The following is a 20,857-nucleotide window of genomic DNA, read 5'->3' on the forward strand; positions in this document are numbered from 1 at the left end:
GAGTTGAATAATGGAAATGAAATGAAAAGAAAGGTAGTTCTAGTGTGAGAAGCAACTGAACTTGTTTATTTGATTAAGATTGTTTATATTCTTCATCTTTTCTTTTTCTCTTCCTTCTTCTACCTACATAACATACGTCAATACCTCATTCTCATTCTCATTCTCTCTCTCTCTCTCTAGAATGGCGACTCCACCGGTGGTCAGATTTCCGATCTTCGCAACGGTTAGAGCGATTGGAGTTCTCATCATTCTGTTACTCTTAACGTGGGTTCTTCATTTCAGGGGAGGTCTCGCTCTCTTTTCCGATAACAAAGATCTCATCTTCAATGTAATCAATCTCTTTCTTTTCACTCTTTTTCTTTCGATTCATTTATGAATCCCTTTATTTTTTGTGCTCTTTTATCAAATTTCAGTTTTTTTTGTTGGAATTGTAAATGTGAGGATGAGGTGGTTTATGATAAAATGGTTGGTTAGTGTTGATTTTGACTTTCATTGCAGCTTTGGGTGCGTGGCTAATGGATAATGGCTATGCAGTTATTTGTTTATGTATCTTAAGAAAATTTGAGAACCAATCCATGAGCAGATTTGGATTTGTTATTGATTAAAAAGAGCCACTAATTCGAGATTTGAACTATTTAGATGCAAATTTGAGAATATGAAAATTGATGTCGTGAGCTCTTGTAGCACCTACATCTATGAAAATATGTGTGTATGTGTCTGTGACCAAAATCGATCCCAACAATTTGATTACGTTTAATATATTATTTTTCAAATTATTGCCGATATTGACATGTCAACGTCGATGTCGTGTTTCCGGTGTCCATACTTCACATGTGAATATATCGATGAGTAGTTACTATAGAACACAATTGATTTTGTTTAGCAATAAAAAAAAAGTGATTTGTGCATTAGGTTGAAAATTTTACATGAAAAATACATTCAACCATGGTTTTAAATTGCATTTGTGGGTGTTAGCGGTTGCTGCAATGCACATTGCGGTCGTTCGGTGTGAATTTTGATTGAGAAGAATTTGAAATATCCAGTTAAAAAGCACTTGACTTTAAGATTTTTCTGAAGTAAATTGAGTTTTGGGGTTCTAAATTTTGAATTTTGATGAAAATACTTAAAACCTGGGGCAAAGTTGTCTCGGTTCTTAATGTGGAAGGACTTGTGATTTCAAATCACACTGCAATTGTGGCCCGATACAGTTGCAGAGAATACCGCATCAGCAATATTGCAACCACAATTGTAGTTGTGAACCGCAATTTAAAACTAAGCATTCAACAATATCACATTTATTAAGCGCTCACACTAACACATAAGATTTTTTAATGTATGTTTTAGCTCTAAGTTTTTGTATATTTTGTATTTTGAGCTTTATGTTAGAAAATGCATTTGAACTTTGAACATTTTTATTCTATGTAGGTTCATCCGGTGTTGATGGTGATTGGGCTTGTTCTAATCAATGGTGAAGGTAATTGTTATGTCCTTTTTACTTCTCAGAGATTGTTCTTGTCAGCCACTCTTTGAAACTTTTAATGGGGATATTGCGATGAAGGGTTTATTAGATCTCAATAACTGTGCTAGGTGTGTCGCTGTAACTGTATGTAATGCAATCAATACTATGAGAAGCCTGGATAGGGATTTGATTTGACTTATAGTGTTCTTAATTGTTGATTCTCAATGTTTCCTCTGCTCCATTCCCATTCATTTTCCCTGCATTTCAATGGTGAAGCTTTTTATGGTTCTCTAGAGTTTATTGCTCTTTTAACCTTTCTTATTAAATTCACTAGCTCAAAGTTTATGTGAAATCCATCTATGTTTATTTTTATTTATGAAGCATAGACACAGATACTAGACGGACACTATCACGTCAACATCAATAATAATTTGAAATAATTATTTAATTGAATGCTATCACATGTATCGGTATCAGACACCTGACACACCTTTGATCACAGAAGTCTTGGTGCTACGAAGTATTTTTCAATCCTTTAATTGGTTTGTGATTTTGTGGTGTTAGTGCTGACTCCTTCATCAATTTGGTATGGCAATATGCAGGGATGCTTGCCTACAAGACAGTATCCGGAACTAAAAACTTCAAAAAAACAGTTCATCTGGCATTACAGTTTCTTGCTCTCGGTTTGAGCATAATTGGTCTCTGGGCTGCTTGGAAGTTTCACAATGACAAGGGCATTGACAATTTCTACAGCCTGCATTCATGGTTAGGCCTTGCATGCCTTCTCCTCTTCTTCATCCAGGTATATCATTCGAATCACATTTATTCATAAAGTAAAGATCCAAACTAGTCGTCGACAAAAAAACACAAAGACCTATTTGGTTTCCATATTCTAACTTTCAGAATTTGAATTCTTTGTTTCTAAATGCTCTCTATAACATTTGTAGTTGGCTGCTGGATTTGCAACATTTTGGTATCCAGGAGGGTCAAGAAACAGTAGAGTTGCACTAATGCCGTGGCATGTATTCTTTGGTACCTATATCTATGCTTTGGCTATAGCTACAACAACTACTGGTCTTTTAGAAAAGGCTACATTCCTTCAAACCAACAACGTCATATCGCGATATTCCAATGAAGCAATTCTGGTCAATGTCTTAGGCATTTTGATTGTTGCTTTAGGTGGCTTTGTTATTCTTGGTCTCGTTACGCCGACTTTTAATAAAGCTGATGTTTTAAGAGGAAATGAATAAGTGAGTGATTGAATAATTCAAAATTGAGAACATGAACACACTTGAAAGATGCATTCTCTTAGGCTGTAATGGATTGTTGTATGAACAAACTCTTGAACATATATATACACAAGTTTAGTTTTCTTCTCAGAGATGAATGTTCGTTTCTCTTTTGCCAATGAATGATTCATTTCTTTGTTTGGTGCATGTTTGGGGAATGAGACAATATTATTGTGTTTTTGGTTTTTGCCAGTATAGAGTATTATGTTTCTTGTGGTTTACAATATTGAAATTTTTATTTATTTACTTTCTCGTATAATTGGTTTTTGCAACTCCTCTCTCATAGCTTAGAAGGGGAAAGAAAACTTGTATAGTTTATTGAAGGGTATACTCATTTTTTATACTTTGAGTTGCTATTAATTATATACCAAGTTTTTAAAAATACAAAACAGATAAGTTATTTTTAAATTAAATAACTTTCTTTTACAAAATTTTGAATACAGAAAACAAACCAAACAAAGCGCTGCGACTATGGTTGTTTGGAGGTTGAATGATAATAGGAGAGGGGGGAAATGTTAGAAAAAACATAATTAATGAGGCGGTTTTATTTTTTAAAAGAAAAAATATCTGAGCCAGTTAAAAATAACTTGCTGGTTCAATTTTTATAATCTTTATTCATTCATAAAACTGAAATCAAAATAAATTGATGAAGAAGGGATAATTTTGTTTATAAACAAATTAATATTTTTTTAAATTCAACAATGAAATATACACAAAAAAAATATTTTCGTAAAATATTTTTAAGGATAAAACTATAACATAATGTAAAAAAATACCAATACTCAGTTAGATTTTAGGCAAATGTTTAAGTACCCTTTTTATTTGAGTTATGCGATTGGTTTAATATTTCTCCAAACCAATATATCCTTTGAGCATACAACAGTTTTTTATTTATTTGTAAAGACAAGTTTCAAAGGTTTTATTGCCAAATATACGTATATATTCTCACTTGTAAGAAACACAGGCTTACATCAAGTGAAGAAGCTCTATTTTATTTTTTTGGGAGACTAAAAATAGCTCAATTTATGCAAGCTTGCATCTCCCACAAGCAAAACAAAGAATGGAATGGCACCTAGCAAATATGCATTCCTAGCAAGCAAAATAAAGAATAAAATAGTAACAAAGCATCCTAATTATACCATTTACTAGACGTGGTTTAGTCACCCAAAAATTTAGAAATGCTGGGGTTAATGTATTCAAATTTCAAGTAACCCTTTTTTTTATTACATCAATCACAATATATTTTTCAGTTATACCTTCACCAGCACTTTCCGGGAATGGTTTACATATAATTAAAGGGCAAGAATCAGAGACGAAGCTAAGTATAAGTAAAACTTGACAAGCTAAAAATTGTGAGACAACTTATCCAAAACTTGAAAAACAATAGAAGGGAAAGAAGAACTGTTGTGAGTGAAAATACATAGCTAAATCTGCCTGGAGAGGCAAAATGTTTGCTCTCTTCGCTAGGACAGTTGAATATAGAAATGTCTAAAATTTCCTAACAAAGAGGCGCATAATTCCAATATGGAAATAATCGATAAACATGAATTACAATAATTTCAAAACTTATTCCTACCAGGCATTCGCGTTGCATAATTTATATGCAGACCTGTTCATTTTCATGTTCTCTTACAATCCATTCCTGCCAGACCTTTGCCTTTGCATAATTTATAGCCACACCTGTTCTCTCCCATATTCTCTTACAATTCATTCCTACCAGGCCTTTACATTTGAATAATTTATATCCAGACCTGTTCTCTCCCATATTCTCTTACAATTACAGGTACACTTGTGGGGGGGACCTGCCAAAGTAGAAATATGAATCAAAAGATTTGGGTAAAGCATCATAATATAAATCTGATACCCTTTGAGAATGTATTAAAAACTATTGTAATAGTAGTAGTTTATCACATTTCAGGGGCTTACAAGAGAATGGTTTCTTTTCCTCTATCCTTATAAACAGTAAATACTAATGCCCTCTCGCTTCTTCTCAATAATTTCTTTTTGAAAATAAGTTTTAAGGGTGGAAATTATAAAAATAATGCTTCGTATTTTTCTAATTATAGGTCATGTTTTATTTTAATCTTTTAGGTTTTCTGCAGTTTAAACTGTTTGCTTGATCCTAAAATCACTCTCCCAAGACCAACCAGATAAAATGCAAACTATGGGTTTCCAGGTTCAAAAAATGCACTTTAGCCGTGTTTTAGCAGCAAATGTGTAACTCCTCAAATTTCAACACTTACCATTCCATAATCTGTGACTATCATTGAAACGTAATCTGAAGGCATTGCATCATAACTGTCATCAATTTAAAGAGAATTGCAGGTTAGAGTGGCGAAATAACAATTTGGTGTGGTGTTCCAATCAACAAATACTTACATCAGATTTAGAAGTTGCAGATTTTCAATATCGGACCAACCATCCAAGTGGTTGACATCCACTCTACCTTGAACACTTGAAATGGCATCTGGATCACCTGTAAGATCATTATAAAAACATCAGCCTTAGAGGAAAAAGCCAATGGTTTATGATAAATAAAAGCTTTGTCATCTATAACAGACAAATATACATACCAAGTTCATTCGAGCAAATCGAGTCCAGCTGTACCCTTTCATGAAATTTATAGGCCTCACAACATACTATGACTGGTACACGGGATGCATGAGCAACCATTGCGACACTTGCAGTCCCCACTCTTGAATATACCGTTCCATTAGACAATATTGATTCAGCACCCAGAAAAACTCGACTAACTTCATGCATAATGTAGGAAACAGCATTTATATGAGTGTATGTACAGTTAAGACCTTTCTCCACAAGCCTGCGGAGTAACTGTTGGCCTCTAAGCTTTGGACGAGAGTCAACTATCACAACACGAAATTGTTTTCCTAATTCGTGTGCATGCAAAAGAATCATTTCAACTGCCAATGATGACCCGTATGTTAGAAGAACATCCCCATCTCTTATTTTGGTGACAGCATGCTTGACTATCACCTTGTTGGCAAGTATGATCTTCTCATTTATAAAACGCTCAATATCTGACTGGAGAGAAGTTTTTGCTTCTGACTCAGACAAGGTTAAAGGTAGCTTGGCTATCTGACTCTTGAGAAATCTAATTGCATTTCCCATGCTGATTGACAGAGGCCGGCACTCAATAAGAAATGATACATAACTACCAATTTTTGCTGTCAAATCTCTCCCGAGACTCTTCTCAGGTGGAACCTTGTAGTCTTTGATGGCCTCTTGAAATGCTTGGAGCATTGCAATACAACGATCATTGCCACCAGATATATCTCCAGATATGTACTGCAAACCCACCTGATAGCCACAGTGAAAATCATTAGGATTTGAGAAAGCATATTTAAAAAGCTCTTGTTCACATAACGTATTGAACTGGGTCCTAACTCCTAACTCCTAACTCCTAATCAATGTCCTATCCACTAGAACATCATGAATAAAGTTGAAGTTTTAACTACAATTTGGCTTATATTGGGATGTCTTCGTGAAAAATTGGATGCTAAATACAATAGGCTTATATTTGGACGCCATTCAACATAACTTCATACATAGCAGATAGGCAAGACTGTGCCTCTATCATTGTGCAGAGGGTTTAATTTTTCATTAACTGTCAATGAACCATACAATGTCACCTATGAGCAATCTAAAACACCACTTTAGAGTATTACTGCTAGCGGTGCTGTTGTGCATTGCAATGCTCAAAGCCACACACATTACATAAATATATTCTTATAACTCATTAAAATATTATAATTTATCAATCCAACCGTCAAATTAAAAGTTCATATTGAGCAGATTGAATCCACAAGTTTTCATATATTTTAAAGACTATTTCATGCTTTGTCAAAGAGCTTCAAACGAATGTATAATTTTTTTTTTAAAGATAAGAAAATATTGACTCCCAGATTATGTAGCTACAAATTTCAGATCTAATGTTTATAATGAGTTATCAACCCTACTGTTATATACCCAAAAATAACAGCGGTATAGAAATCAAAAAACAAATGTATATAGTGGCATTGATATCAAATGACAGGATAACAGAGTACCTTATAAACAGCAGGGTGCACAGGATAAAGATCGAAAAACTTTGCCTCAAGATCTGGAAGCTGACTCCCATGTTCATATTGTGGTAAGTGCCTGAACAACTCAACTCTGTTCCTAGCCTCAGTGTGTTTCACTATAGAACGACGTTTAGCTTTCTCCACCCGGCTCTTGTCATCATACTGCAAGCGTGGTTGAGGGGCATCTTTCTTTCTATCCTTTTCATGGGGGAAATCACTCCCCTTCTTCTCAGTGGCTGCAACTGATGCATTATCAGCTTTCTGTGCAGGCTTTACTGCTTTAGCAGGTTTTGCATTCACCGATGTAGCAGTTGCAGAGGCCTTATTTCCTTCGCCTAAAGACACATTTTATTAAATTTTAAATTATTAGCATCATCATAATGAGTTGTGCAGAAAAGTTACCTATGAAACAGCTCGTAAATACCAAACTATATGTTTGTAAGAATCATAAAAAACACAATATTTGAGGCTGTGAACACTTAAAAGTAGTTCTGACAAAGAACTGGGTATCAATAGCAAGAAACTATTAAGATCAGCATATAATCACGGACAGTATACCCACAGTAGAAGCCCTTTAAATCAGAGAGCTCAAATGCAGAATCACAGACAGACACACTACCATTTCCAAATCAAATATGGGAACACTAATACACACCTTTTGCAGCAGCCTTTGCAGCTCGTTGAGCTTCTTGAAGTGCACGTCTTTCAGCTTTTGTGGGTTTTGGTTTCTCCTGTTTTGAATTAGTAGATTGGTCTTTCATTTCCCCAGCTGATCCTCCTCCTTTGCTTGCTTTTTCTTTTTCTAATGGTGAAGAATAAAAATGTAACTAAAGCAAAGCCAATAAGAAAATAAAAACAGACCGCATACAACAAAGTTCAATTTTTCTCTTTAAAAGACATCCTCGTGTACATTGATAACAAGCAAGTCGAGCTGATTCCAATTCTTTATCATCATACAATTAAACTTGCAAATGGTGATAAAATCAACACACACACACAGAGCAAGTGGAGATTATAACATGTGGCAAAAGATATGTTTAAATTTTATATATTAAAAAACAAAGACCCTTCTCTTTATGCAAAAGACAAACACGCATATATCTAAACTTCTGTAAAGGGAATACCAGTTTACTTTCAAGTTTCAACTACATATAAAATTAACTAATCAGCACTCAACAGTACAAAATATGTTAAACTAATACATATATACTTAAGCACAAAAGAAAAGCATAGAGACGAACACTGCACGCTAGTACATATAGAACTTTGAACTTATGTTCTATCTCTAGTTAATAACTAAATATTATTTTGTATATATTCAAACAAAACCCTTTCTGAAACAAAATAGTTTACATTTTCAAAAACCTGATTCTATGCACTATCTAGAATTCTAGATCAAACCAAAAATTGATTTTTAATCTTTACTTTCACTTTCTAGTTCATATTTTACAAAAAGCTGAATCAAACTTCATAAACTGCATTTTTCCACTTCCTAATTTTACCCTACACTTGCGGAAACTCAATTTCAGGGCTGGTTAAATTGATTTATTTGAATTTGTCTATTGGCATAAGCAAGCGTGAGACTATTCGAGAGAGTTTATAAAAACAACTTCTATGACATGTCCGTAAGTTGTCTTCATCTATTTCGACAAGTACTACAAGATAGTTTATGAAAACAGCTTCTACCAAATATGCAAACACTTTGACTTTATTTTATCTTTTGCCACTGAAATAGTCTATGCATAAGCACTTATTGTGGTAAGCGCTTAAGCAGGAAGCCCCCAATTAAATTGTTTATCCAAACACACCTCAATTAGTATTCTCACCAATTGATAATCCAAATGTTGCACCATCACCTCGGGAAAAAAATAGGTGTCAGAACACTCCGAAACCGATACTGACCCTTGTGATTAAGTTTAATTTACTGTTTTTTCAAATTATTACAAGCATCGATGAGTCAGTGTCGGAGTTGTGTTTCCGGTGTCAGTGCTTGATAGCTAAAACCAGTTCAAATTCAAACAAACCAAACCATAGACTACCATCAAAAACAAAATCAACAAAGATAAGAATCTCTCACCAGGAATCCCAATCCCAAGCGAATCATTAACAACAGAAACAGTAGTCAACCCACTCGCCGGAACAACAGCACCATTCCCCTTCAAAGCCGTCAAATCAAATCCACCTCTCGGAAACGAAGACGCCACAACCTTCCCAGCATCATTCCCCTTCCCATCAAAAAACCCTCTGTCACCACCTACAACAACCCTACTCGAATACGAAGACGATGGCGCCGGCGAAACAGGAGCATCAGAGTTACTTCCACCAACAGTAATCGACTCAGCACGGCGAGGTACCGCGGCGGAACGAGCGTGAAGAGTTAGGTTATCAGAAAGATGACGCGGCGGAGGGATCATAACAGGTGAAAGCGAAGCGGATGTATCGGCGATAGGGTGAGAAGGGTGAGTCGGGTCGGGTGGACCCGAGAGAGAGCGATCGGGTGGGGCTCCGGGAGCGAAGAAACCGACTTGACGGAATTTAGGGACGGGGTCGATTATTGTGCGTGGTGCTCGGCGTGGAGGATCCATGGAAATGGAATTTGAGTAGTGAAGTAAGGTTTAGCTTAGGTTAAACGCGCGTTTGGATAGAATGTGAATTTAAAAGGGATTTTTTTTTGGGTTTGTGTCGGAATTTCAGAATCTCAACGAGAGGGACAGAGTTTTTGCAAGAGTAAACGCGAAGACATAAGTGGCATAACTTACTCTTTTTTAAAATTAATTTAAAAAATTATAAATATAATTAATAATTTTTATAATATATTAATTTTTGGGGAGTACTCTCTTCACTCTATGCGAAGTTTCCCCGCCACCATAAAAAATTACTCTTAATTTTGGAGATACATATTTGAGCATATCCTTTTTACACATTCATTGTATAAATTGGTAAGACAAGTTTATTTTTTCAAAATTTAGTTTGGAGATATATCTCTGTATCAATATTAAGGTGAGTCTTGAGATACATATTCGTAACAATCTTTAATTCGATTTGAGAAATTAAAAAATGTGCCATAATCGATTATAATAGTGCATTAATGATTGGTAACTAATAAATATCTTTTCTTTTCTTTTTTAGCTTACTAATCGATTAAATCAGATCTACCAATCGATTGAGACATGTTGACAATCGATTGGCAATTCATAATTGGCCTTAAATTTTTTTCTTTTTTTTGCCAACCTCTAACTTATAAATAGAGGTTAATTACCACATTTTTCAACATCTAGAAACATGATTCCATTCCTCACTTCTCACTCTTTCTCTAAAATATTTTCTTTGTTTACTTTCTCTCACTAAAAATTTATTTGAAGTGTTTTTCGAAAAAAGTCATTTTACGAGTGAGGAAGTTGTAATTTTGGAAGGATAGTTTTGTAAATTCATTAGAGAGTTTTTGTTTTTATCTTGGTTGAACATTTTATCCACTTAGGAATTATTTGTGTGGGTTCGAAGCTAAATCCGTAAAAAGTTTTAATTTTGGGATTGTGTGATCAAGCATCTGTTTAGCTTTGAGATCAGCCCGTGATAAAATATCATAGGTTCTTGGTTAGCCCGCAATAAAACTAAGTTTAGGTTAAAGCTCATTCTGATGTTAAAAACTCCCAAGACTTGTTTGAAGTTTGAAGACTAACCGCGCCAAGATTCTTGTGGAAAGAAGACTAACCGCTTCAATCCACGATTTGGAAGGAAGACTCGCCGCTTTTCTCCCGTGTTTGTTGTTTAGTTGAAAGTTCGTCACAAACTTCATTTTTCCTTGTATAGGGGGATTCAAGAGTTCAACCTACTAAAAGCTCTTAAGTTATTTGGATACTCTCGAGATTAATTCTTGGGGAGAGAAGTAGGTCTATTTCTTTTTTCGATCGAACCTCTATAACTCCTAGTGTCTTCTCTCTTCTCTTAACATTTTACATTTCTGCAATTTATTTTATGCAAATTATTTTCCGCTTTACAATTCAAAAATGTTTTCAAACTCTAATTTTAATTCTAGAAGTTTTTTTAAATCATATTTTTTAAACACACAATTCAACCCCCCCCCCCCCCCCCCCTCTTGTGTGCGAAGTCACATGTCCAACAATTGACATCAGAGTCTAACTCTTGTTTAAGGAATAATCGTCATAGGAAGAAGATGACTTTCAACAAGAGATATTTTCTAAATACGCCACCACTTTTTAATAGTTGTAGATTTGGTATATGGAAAGTTAGGTTTATAATATTTATTTAAAGTATAAATCATGAATTACGAGAAGCTATAACAATTGACTTGTTTATCCTTACTTACCAAGTAAATGGAAAAGTAATAGATAAACTTGGTTCTCTTTGGACCAAGAGGACATAAGAAAGTTTGAGATAAATTACAAAACAAATAGCTTTATAGTAATGTCTATAAATGATAGTACATTTTTCTATGTTCTTCAATGCAAAAACCGTCAAGGAAATGTGGGATACTTTTTGAGATGATATATGGAGTTTCTCCAGGTATTGAAGAAGATGAAGATGAAATCTTTAATTATTTTTCAAAGTTTAGTAATATTAGAAATTATATTGGAATGTTCGTCACTAACCAATTGGAATGTTCGTCACTAACCAATGTCTAAGAGTTAAGCATTGGAAGTTTAATCCAATCCTTAAATCAAAAGATTGGAGCCTTCAAGAATTTTAGGAAGAATCAAGAAATAAGAAAATCATAGAGAAATTGAAAAAACCAGTTCAATTACTCAAAGATGAAGAAACAAAAATCAAAGAATCAGCAACTTCATCATACTCCTATCACACAACTAAGGTAAAATCATTCAAAAGAACATACTCATCAATTGGACGATCTTTGAAAGATTCAATATCAAATGAAGGAACCTCATGCTCAATAAATGGTGAAGAAGAAGAAGTATCTTCAATATTCGAACGAATAAGAGGAAGAGAGACATCAACCTCGGGGAAGAGTATAAAATAACCTTCTTCCTACAAAGAATATGAAGTTTTCTTCAATGAAGGTTGCTTTCAGAAGATAATAAATATTGGGAATGATCCTCAACATGAGTTTTCTTCTCCGATAAGGTGACTGATATTCCCCATTTAAACTCTAGTGTCAACGAAATTTCTACTTGGTTTCCCTAGTAAATATTTTCCCGCAGAGTTTCCTCTGGAATTTTCTCCAGCCAAACTTCAAGAACTCACCAGACGAGTTTCATATCAGCAGGATTCCTTAAAAAGGTATCCCTAGTAACATTATCCCTAACAAGTATTTTTGAAGTATTTGTCTAAGATGGATATCTCTTCACAAGATAGCAAACTCCCTAGCAGGTCTAAAGGGAAAGAGTTCCCTAATAGACAAGCTTTACTGAATGATCATCAATACATATCCAGTAAGTCTCATATGCGTTTATTTTCCAGAGAGTCTCTTGTATTCCCCAACAGGTTACTTCAGTCAATCCCCGACAGAGTTAATGTTCCCTACTGATCTACTCTCCAAAGAAGCATTGGATTGAACTATTCAGTTCTAAAATTGAAAGTAAATGCTAAACTTTTAGTTAGTATTAACCTTTCATCCCCCGACGAGCCTCTGAGATATTCTTATTCCCCACAAGAGTCTACTGTCAGTCAATAGCAGCTGAATATACGATTATTCCCCAAAGAAAGTCTTTTATTTATTTTTTAACAATTTTGGTTCAATCGAGAGTAGTTGAATGCAATAATTTTAGCCAAGAGTTGTTGAATATAATGTTTTCGATCAAGAGCAGTTGGATACATTATTTGCATATATTAGTTTCAGCCAAGAGCAGCTGAATACTATATTTGCACAGTTTTCCTTCAACCAAGAGCAGTTGAATACAATAGTTCCAGCCAAGAGTTGTTGAATAAGATGTTTTTAACCAATAGCAGTTGGATACATTCATTTGCATATACTAGTTTCAGCCAAGAGTTAGTTGGATACTATATTTGCACAAATTTGCTTCAACTAAGAGCAATTGAATGCAATAGTCTCAGCAAATAGTTGTTGAATAAGATGTTTTCAACAAAGAGTAGTTGGATACATTCATTTGCATATATTAGTTTCAGCCAAAAGCAGTTGAATACTATTATATTTTGCATAGATTTGTCTTCAACCAAGAGCAGTTGAATGCAATACTTTTAGCCAATACTTGTTGAATAAGATGTTTTCAACTAACAACAGTTGGATACATTCATTTGCACATATTAGTTTCAGCCAAGAGCAGTTGGATACTATTATATTTTGCACAGATTTATCTTTAACCAAGAGTAGTTGAATGCAATAGTCTTAGCCTGTGGTTGTTAAATATGACATATTTAGCCAAAAGCAACTGGATATGATCATTTTTTCCCCATGAGAGTCTACCTTCAATGAAGAACGCTTGAAAAATAGTCAAACAAGTTATTTTGTAACAAATCCATCCCCAGAGATCTACCATCAGTCAAGAGCAACTGAACATGATTCTATAATCCTTGGTCATTTGCATAACATCTAACAAATCAAGAGCACTTCTTAGTTCATTTAAATCCATGATCAATAAATCGAGATTATTTCTTATGTCATTTACATAACATCTAAGAAATCAAGATCACTTTTTAGTTTATTTACATTCATGATTAAAAAATCAATAGTATTTCTTATGTCATTTATATATCATCTAAGAAATCAAAAGCACTTCTTAGTTCATTTACATTCATGATTAAAAAATCAAGAGTATTTCTTATTTCATTTGCATAACATCTCAGAAATCAAGAGCATTTCTTAGTTTATTTACATTTGTGATTAAGAAATCATGAGTATTTCTTATTTCAGTTGTATGACATCTAAGAAATCAAGAGTATATTTTAATTCATTTACACTCATTTTTAGAAGTCAATGGTGCTTCTTAACATTCTCATGATTAAGAAATCAAGAGTATTCTTTAATTTATTTTCACTCATCTTTAAGAAGTCAAGAGAACTTCTTAACCTACATATCATTAAGAAATCAAGAGTATTTCTTAATTCATTTGCATTTCATTCAATCATTTGATGACTAAGAGATCAAAAGTATTTCTTAATTCCTTACTTTCTAAGAAAGTCAATAGTACTTCTTAGCATACATATCACTGTCATCTAACGATTAAAAAATCAAGAGTATTTCTTAATCCATTTGGATTCATCTTTAAAGAAGTCAAGAGTACTTCTTATCCTTCATTTCACTCATATCACCCAATGACTTGGAAATCAAGAGTATTTCTTAATCTCTTTGTAGTCGTTCATAAGCATAACCATATACTATTGTCACATAAGAGGCCAAATTTTGGGTCTGTTTAGTATTTAAACTATCTCTCACCATGATAATTTGAAGGTAAGAGTTCTTCATATCCTCTGGTCAAAGATGTTTAAATATGGGAAGTTGTCATATCCAAAATTTTACCCTGAGTTTTTTCACTTACATCAGCATAACATAATCATTTCATTTCGTCGTGCGTTTTATCAATCAAAAGCATTCATTAGGATTTAAATGAAAAGTCAAGAGTTCTTGCATTTTATTTGGTCTTGATGACATTCATTCAGTTATTTGTGGGTTAAAAAGTCAAAAGGCTTGTCTTCTCAATCTCAGTGCATCATCAATTCCATTGCATCACATTTCAGAGGTTCAGAGGATCATAATCAAGAGTATTGTTGTCATTTGAATATTTATAGGGTTTTAATTGTAATTGAGAATCAGAAGCAAATGGTTCGAGAGTATTTCCTTTGCATCTAATTTTCTGTTCAATATTTCTTGATTACTAATCAAGGAATTCACCAGACGTTTACATTTTTTTTACTTATCACAACATGCATTTTGTTCAGTGTAACACTTAAAATATCAACCAAAATAAAATTTCGGATCTACAGACAGATCGTTTGAATCAATTTTCAAATGTGCATAGAATTAGCGGGCGAAAAATTTCAAAATCAAACTGGCAAATATAAGTATTATTAATCCACGGTCCGCGTAGTTTAACCTAGCGTGCTCGTTTTATTTTTCGACTACTTTTTCGGTCGCATTTTAAGCAACTCGAGCCTTTTTAACCGGTCATTTATTACTTCAAAATTTGATCAAAACTTGTCTATTTTCCAGAGGTTTATTTTGCACTGATCGTTTTGGCGCATTCATTTTAATTTTTCGAGCATTTTGCGCCCATTTTTTTTGTTCATTTTAAGTCTTTTTGTTTTAGGCTTTTTTATCAAAATATTCAGGAAAAAATAGAATTATGTAAATAATTAATTTGAGTTTATTAGTTTTAGTGAAAGTATTTATTTTTTTATATTTCAAATCAATTACTAAACTCATTTTTCACCGGATAATAACCCAAGGGTATTATGGGATTTTTTTTATTAATTTATAAACCATAGTTTAGTTAATATATATATAGTTATTATTGACCTGAATTGATGGAAACCGACATCTATTTTTTTCCTAAGCTTTCTCCCTCATTTTCAATGAAAAAGGAACCAAAGAGAATAAAAATAAAGAGTTTCACGTGAACTTTCAAGATAGAGATTCTTCTACTCCCTCATCCAAAAAGCTTAGAGCAACACCTTTCACATTATATTATGTTGGGAGAGTTTTTCACTAATGAGCATTAAACATTGTGAGACTTCTTTTTTTTAGAGCAACACCTTTGTAAGAGACACACCATATATTCATCAAAAATCTTAAGGTGATAGATGAGTGAGTTCTCTCACTTATAAATGCTTAAGTCTTCATATTTCAAACCAATGTGGGACTATTATTCACACTACTCACACTTAATACATTATCAACACTCCCCATCAAGTGTGAATCCACAATGCTCCCCCTCAAGTGGATGTTCTTCTTACTTCCACAAACTATTGTACCACATGAAACGTTTCTTATTCATCATCCTAGAGCCATTGACACTCTTCAACGGAACGTTTCTTATTCACCACCCTTATGGTGCCGTTGACTTTCGATACAAGTAAGTGGATCCATTTCTCGAACCAAAGACTTTGATACCATTTGTTGGGGAAGTTTTTCATGAGGGGGCATTGAACATTGTTAGACTTTTTTTAGAGCAACACCTTTGTGAGAGGCACGCCACATATTCACCCAAAACCTTAAGATGACAGGTGAGTGAGTTCTCTCACTTATAAATGCTTAAGTCTCCATACTTACAACCAATGTGGAACTATTACCCACACTATTCACACTTGATATATTCTCAACATGTTCTTTACAAAAGTAGTATTTTTCTTTACTCTTTAGAAGATTGACACACCTCTCTCTTTACAAAATGGAAGCAAAAAAATAATAGAAAAAAGCTTCTCTTGAAAGTGAAACATGATTTCCTTTCTACAGTCACCATACGTCATTTCCTTTTCATCTTACAACAACAACATACATAACAAACACATCTCACCACCTTCATCCTCGTCATAAAACATAACTACAACATAAACTCCTTTCTTCTCCCATAAAAAAAAATATAACAAAACAACAATATGTCACACCATCGCAGGATCTACCGTCGAACTTTCGATTCAATAGCTTATTCTTTTTCTTTCTACATTTGCGTTTTTGTTTTGGAGTGTATGTTTAATTTTCGCTTTCCTTTCTTTTCTTTTCTTTTTTAATTTTTTTATTTTTTTATTCTATTTTTATATTTAATATTATTATTATATACTATTTTTACTATATTATTATTATTATTATTAACTATTATTATTACTATTTACTATATTAATATATATATATGATATATATATATATATATATATATATATATATATATGAATATATATATATATATATATATATATATATATATATATATATGAATATATATATATATATATATATATATATATATATATATGAAATATATATATATATATATATATATATATATATATATATATATATATATATATATATATATATATATATATATATGAATATATATATATATATTGTCATTTGTTATTTATTTAATTAAATTGATTATTTTTAAAAATTGTTAAAAATAAAATTTTATTTATTTGTCCCATCAATTTTTACATATGTGTTGCAATTTCAAAGTTAAAAAATCAATTTAACTTCAGAAACGGTTTAAAATGCATAAAGTTTATTGAACGATCTCAAATAGAGTGATTCTTATATGAATTACATTACGATTGCTTAATATAGTGCTAAACTCAATAGTTTAATTGTCGTTTCTTTTTACATTTAAAAATATCGTTTAAATCATCGAGTTGTTGGATTTTCAAATGTGTTGCAAATTTGGAGTTAAAATTTTAATTTAACTTCAGAAACAGCTTAAACGCATATAGTTTATTGACCGGTTTCATATAAGGTGATTCTTACATGAATTACTTTACGATTGCTTAACATAACGCTAAATTCAGTAGTTTATTTTTCGTTTCTTTTTACCTTTAAAAATGTCATTTAAATCATCGAGTTGTTGGATTTTCATATGCATTGCAATTTCGGAGTTAAAAATTCAATTTAACTTTAGAAACTGCTTAAACATATAGAGTTTACTGACTGACCTCAGATAAGGTGATTCTTACATGAATTATTTTACGATTTCTTAACATAGCACTAAATTCAGTAGTTCAAAATTTCGATTCATTTACGATCCGTTGACTTCCTCTTGGGTCTCCTTACAATGGGGTTATTGTCTATTTACAGTTATTTATTGAGCTTGTGTTATTAATTGTTGTACTGTATCCCCATTCGACAATATTGTACCCCCATTTCCGTAATGTGTAATAAGTTTATCGTCTTCTTTATTGCTATTGGGTTAGTTAATCATTAACTTAAGATTAAAACCAACAACTTTCAGAAAAGAACAAAAAACAAATACTCGATCCAACTTCGAGCAATTTTCCCAAATAAAAAATATTCCACTTCTCAAGCATTTTCAAACCTTCAAATCATTTCATCCCATTTCAATTCAACGCAAATAATAAAAACCTCTATCAGACATTGAGTTCATTTTCCCTAATCAAATCCAAATTACTTAATCATACTTAAACACCATTTCAAAAGGGTGAAAATGGATATGGTCTAGTGCCTTTGATTTCTCTCCTCGATTGTTTGGATATGAGTTGCCTTACTCGGACATTCAAGCAACTGTAGTCTATAAAACACTTATAATTTGATTCACCTCAAACCGCTATCACAATCAAAACTTAAGTCAACTTATTTTCATAATAACTTGGACGAAAAATGAGGTGGTCTAGAGCCTTATATTCCCTTTCCCAAGTATTTGGATACGAGTAGTCTTACTCAGCCATTCGAGTATTTGTCGTCAGTCCAAAATATATTAACCTTATCTAAATCCTTTTACAATTAAGGATGAAAATGGAGATGGTCTAGAGCCTTTTATTCCTCTTCTCGATTACTTGGATATGAGTAGCCTTACTCGGCCATTCGAGTAATTGTCATCCAACAAAACACTCAACAAATCGAACTTGTTTTCTTCCCTTGCGTGACTCCAAAAACCGTTTCAGAAATGAATATGCTTTATCCATATCGACGTTAAACTACGAAAGACTTCTGCCTCTAAGAGCGAGCAACAAGTAAAGGTTTAATTACTCGACATGTCTAAAGGATCACTCCTTAAAAAGCAATTAAACCCAATAGTTCTTTCTAAGCAAAACTATGTAGCATTGAGTTCCCCATAATACCTGGAGATACGTAGAAGCAGGATTGAGAAATCTTGTTAGACACCCCTTTAATAAAAAACATTTTCATTTCTTTCTTTTTCTCACTCAATAAGTTGAATATCACAATTAACCTAAGATAAGATTCAATCCTAAATCTAACTAAGATGTTCCTATTGAGTACAACAGATGTGAGGGGGGCTGATACCTTTCCCTTGCATAATCGACTCCTGAACCCGAATTTGGTTATGACGACCATTTTCTTTTTCTTTTAAGGGTTCTATCGATATTTTCCCTTTTCTGCTTTGGAATAAATAAAATTCGCCAGCGACTCTGTTTGAACATCTTTTATGCGAGGGTGCGAGCGCTTCACAAAGAGTCATGTTTTTTGACATGCGACAACTTGAGACTCTGCTAGGGAGATTGCTCCAAGCCTATCTTAGTTTGATATGCATTGAATGCTGGCTTTGTCTTTTTGTTTTCTTCTATCTTCTTTTCTTTTTCTCATTATTTTTTTGTTACCTGTTATCTGCTATTGGTTCTCATTGTTACTATTGGGGATCTCTTATTAATGGTACTTTATGAGACAGGCTCTCTATCCGAGTTTGAAAAAAAAAACATGGATTAAGATGGTGGTTATGTAGTATTGGACTGCGAGGAGCATTCCTTATTGGGAAGATATGAAGACCCCTCATAGAGTAGATTCTCTTGGAGTTATTATTGCCCGATGAGCCTTCGTCATGGCGATAATGTTTACAAGTTGGATCAATGACTCTAGGAACCTTTTTGAACCTGTTCCATCTTTGGTGGTTGTGTAGTATTGACCTGTAAGACATCAGACTCGTTTGGTTGATACAAGAACCCCACTCAGATGAGATCCATTTGAAGTATTATTATCTTATGATTAGTCGTTCTGGCGGTAATATTTTCAACCTCAATCCATGGTTCTAAGGACCTTTTTTAACTTGTTCCATCTATGATGGTTGTGTAGTATTGATCCCCAAGGAGTACACCTTGTATGATCAATGCAAAGACCCCACATAAAGTAGATATTTTTCATGAAGTTTTTCATAAAACGGTTCGTCGTTGCATGGCGAAATTCTGATTAAGGTTCGTGACTCTAGGAAACCTTTTATCCAAACTCTTAGAGCTAGCCTGGTGACTGAGTTTCATGGGTGCATAAAACTTAGATCTACCCTGACATATGAGGCCCACCTATTTAGGTTGCTATGTTGTTACCAGTGTTACCCCGTATCACTATCTGCACATGACATTTCATTGCATCCATATGTGGCATGGTATTACATTTTGGCATATTAAAAACAAAATTACGCATTCACATATCATTTGCATCCAATATTAATCATGCATGTCATTTACCAAACAAAAAACTCATTTTACCTTCTGTTCATAACCAACTAGCTGATTACCCGACACGCGCTCAAAACTTGAAGCATGTCTCGAAGAGCTATGAACGAACCCCAACAAGGTCAGGATTTGTTAAAAGAGGATGTCAATCGATTGAAAAGTCATATGCGTCTGGTCATTGATATCCTGCAAGCTTTGTTAGGGAAAGAATGCAACCTTACACCATTTGATGTAACAACATTAGTTACTTCTTTACATCCATTTGGTGTCATCATTGATCAAAGGCAACCACATGCAACAGATTTTCCAATTCAAGACTCTCTTCTTGGATGCCATCCTTGGTCTTTGCTCCCAAGGTCTCCTCGGCAACAACCATCACTTATTCCCTAACCAAATCAGAGGAATCAGATTCAGAACCAGAAGCAGTCTCAAATCAGAACTCAAGTTGATCCAGAAAGAAAATGCCTAGACATTGACTTGATACATGTTATATACAACTGGTTGCTACCCTATTTGATTCTAAATGAGATGGTAGTACCCAGATTTTTGCCACCCATGCCAAAGCCACACAAGCCTTGGTACAACGTAAATGCTAGGTGTGGGTTTCACGATGGGTCAAAAGGACATAACACTGAGAATTGCAAAGACTTTCAAAATATGGTGCAAGAATTGATTAATGATACGATTTTGACTTTCAAGAAGAACGACCCAGACATGGACATCTCGATTGCAAGGTCAGATAATGACGATGTTAAGGGATCCCCAAAAACCCTTGAAGCCTCTACCTACTAGAAAGATGTCTAAACTCTGAAGGACATAAGGGCAATCATTAGTTTGGCCCACAAAGATCAAGTAAGCACTATAAGACAACTCAATGAAGAATCGGGGTCCTCAAACAAAGAAGAGATTCTAGAGTCTAGCAAGGGGCAGCCACCCGTAGTGCTAGTTCACTATCATCAATCAGA

At 33.6% G+C, this 20,857-nt stretch overlaps 2 protein-coding genes across 2 annotated transcripts; one reads left to right on the forward strand and one right to left on the reverse strand.

Annotated features, from left to right (window-relative positions):
• LOC127120255 (transmembrane ascorbate ferrireductase 2) lies at window positions 1-2,838 on the forward strand. Its single transcript, XM_051050668.1, has 4 exons — window positions 1-328; window positions 1,426-1,474; window positions 2,062-2,261; window positions 2,407-2,838. The coding sequence occupies exons 1-4, from the start codon at window positions 182-184 to the stop codon at window positions 2,707-2,709; spliced, it is 699 nt and encodes a 232-aa protein (XP_050906625.1). The 5' UTR covers window positions 1-181; the 3' UTR covers window positions 2,710-2,838.
• Window positions 2,839-4,098: 1,260 nt separating this feature from the next.
• LOC127120266 (uncharacterized) lies at window positions 4,099-9,577 on the reverse strand. The gene is made up of 7 exons (XM_051050679.1): window positions 8,908-9,577; window positions 7,486-7,632; window positions 6,816-7,165; window positions 5,322-6,066; window positions 5,128-5,224; window positions 4,992-5,046; window positions 4,099-4,550 (listed from the first exon to the last, which is right to left on the reverse strand). The coding sequence occupies exons 1-7, from the start codon at window positions 9,413-9,415 to the stop codon at window positions 4,488-4,490; spliced, it is 1,965 nt and encodes a 654-aa protein (XP_050906636.1). The 5' UTR covers window positions 9,416-9,577; the 3' UTR covers window positions 4,099-4,487.
• Between the last annotated feature and the right edge of the window lie 11,280 nt (window positions 9,578-20,857).

This window comes from Lathyrus oleraceus, chromosome 1, assembly GCF_024323335.1.
Source record: "Lathyrus oleraceus cultivar Zhongwan6 chromosome 1, CAAS_Psat_ZW6_1.0, whole genome shotgun sequence".
Classification (NCBI taxonomy): Eukaryota; Viridiplantae; Streptophyta; class Magnoliopsida; order Fabales; family Fabaceae; genus Lathyrus; species Lathyrus oleraceus.

Excerpts from the sequence above, each read along its gene's own strand:
- LOC127120255 (XM_051050668.1), top strand. The coding sequence starts at position 182 with ATGGCGACTCCACCGGTGGTCAGATTTCCGATCTTCGCAACGGTTAGA. Across the intron at positions 1,475-2,061 it reads TGTTCTAATCAATGGTGAAG|GGATGCTTGCCTACAAGACA; the intron begins GTAATTGTTATG and ends GGCAATATGCAG. Across the intron at positions 2,262-2,406 it reads TTCTCCTCTTCTTCATCCAG|TTGGCTGCTGGATTTGCAAC; the intron begins GTATATCATTCG and ends TAACATTTGTAG.
- LOC127120266 (XM_051050679.1), bottom strand. The coding sequence starts at position 9,415 with ATGGATCCTCCACGCCGAGCACCACGCACAATAATCGACCCCGTCCCT. Across the intron at positions 7,166-7,485 it reads TGCAAAGGCTGCTGCAAAAG|GCGAAGGAAATAAGGCCTCT; the intron begins GTGTGTATTAGT and ends ATGTGTCTTTAG. Across the intron at positions 4,551-4,991 it reads TAGTCACAGATTATGGAATG|GTCCCCCCCACAAGTGTACC; the intron begins GTAAGTGTTGAA and ends CTACTTTGGCAG.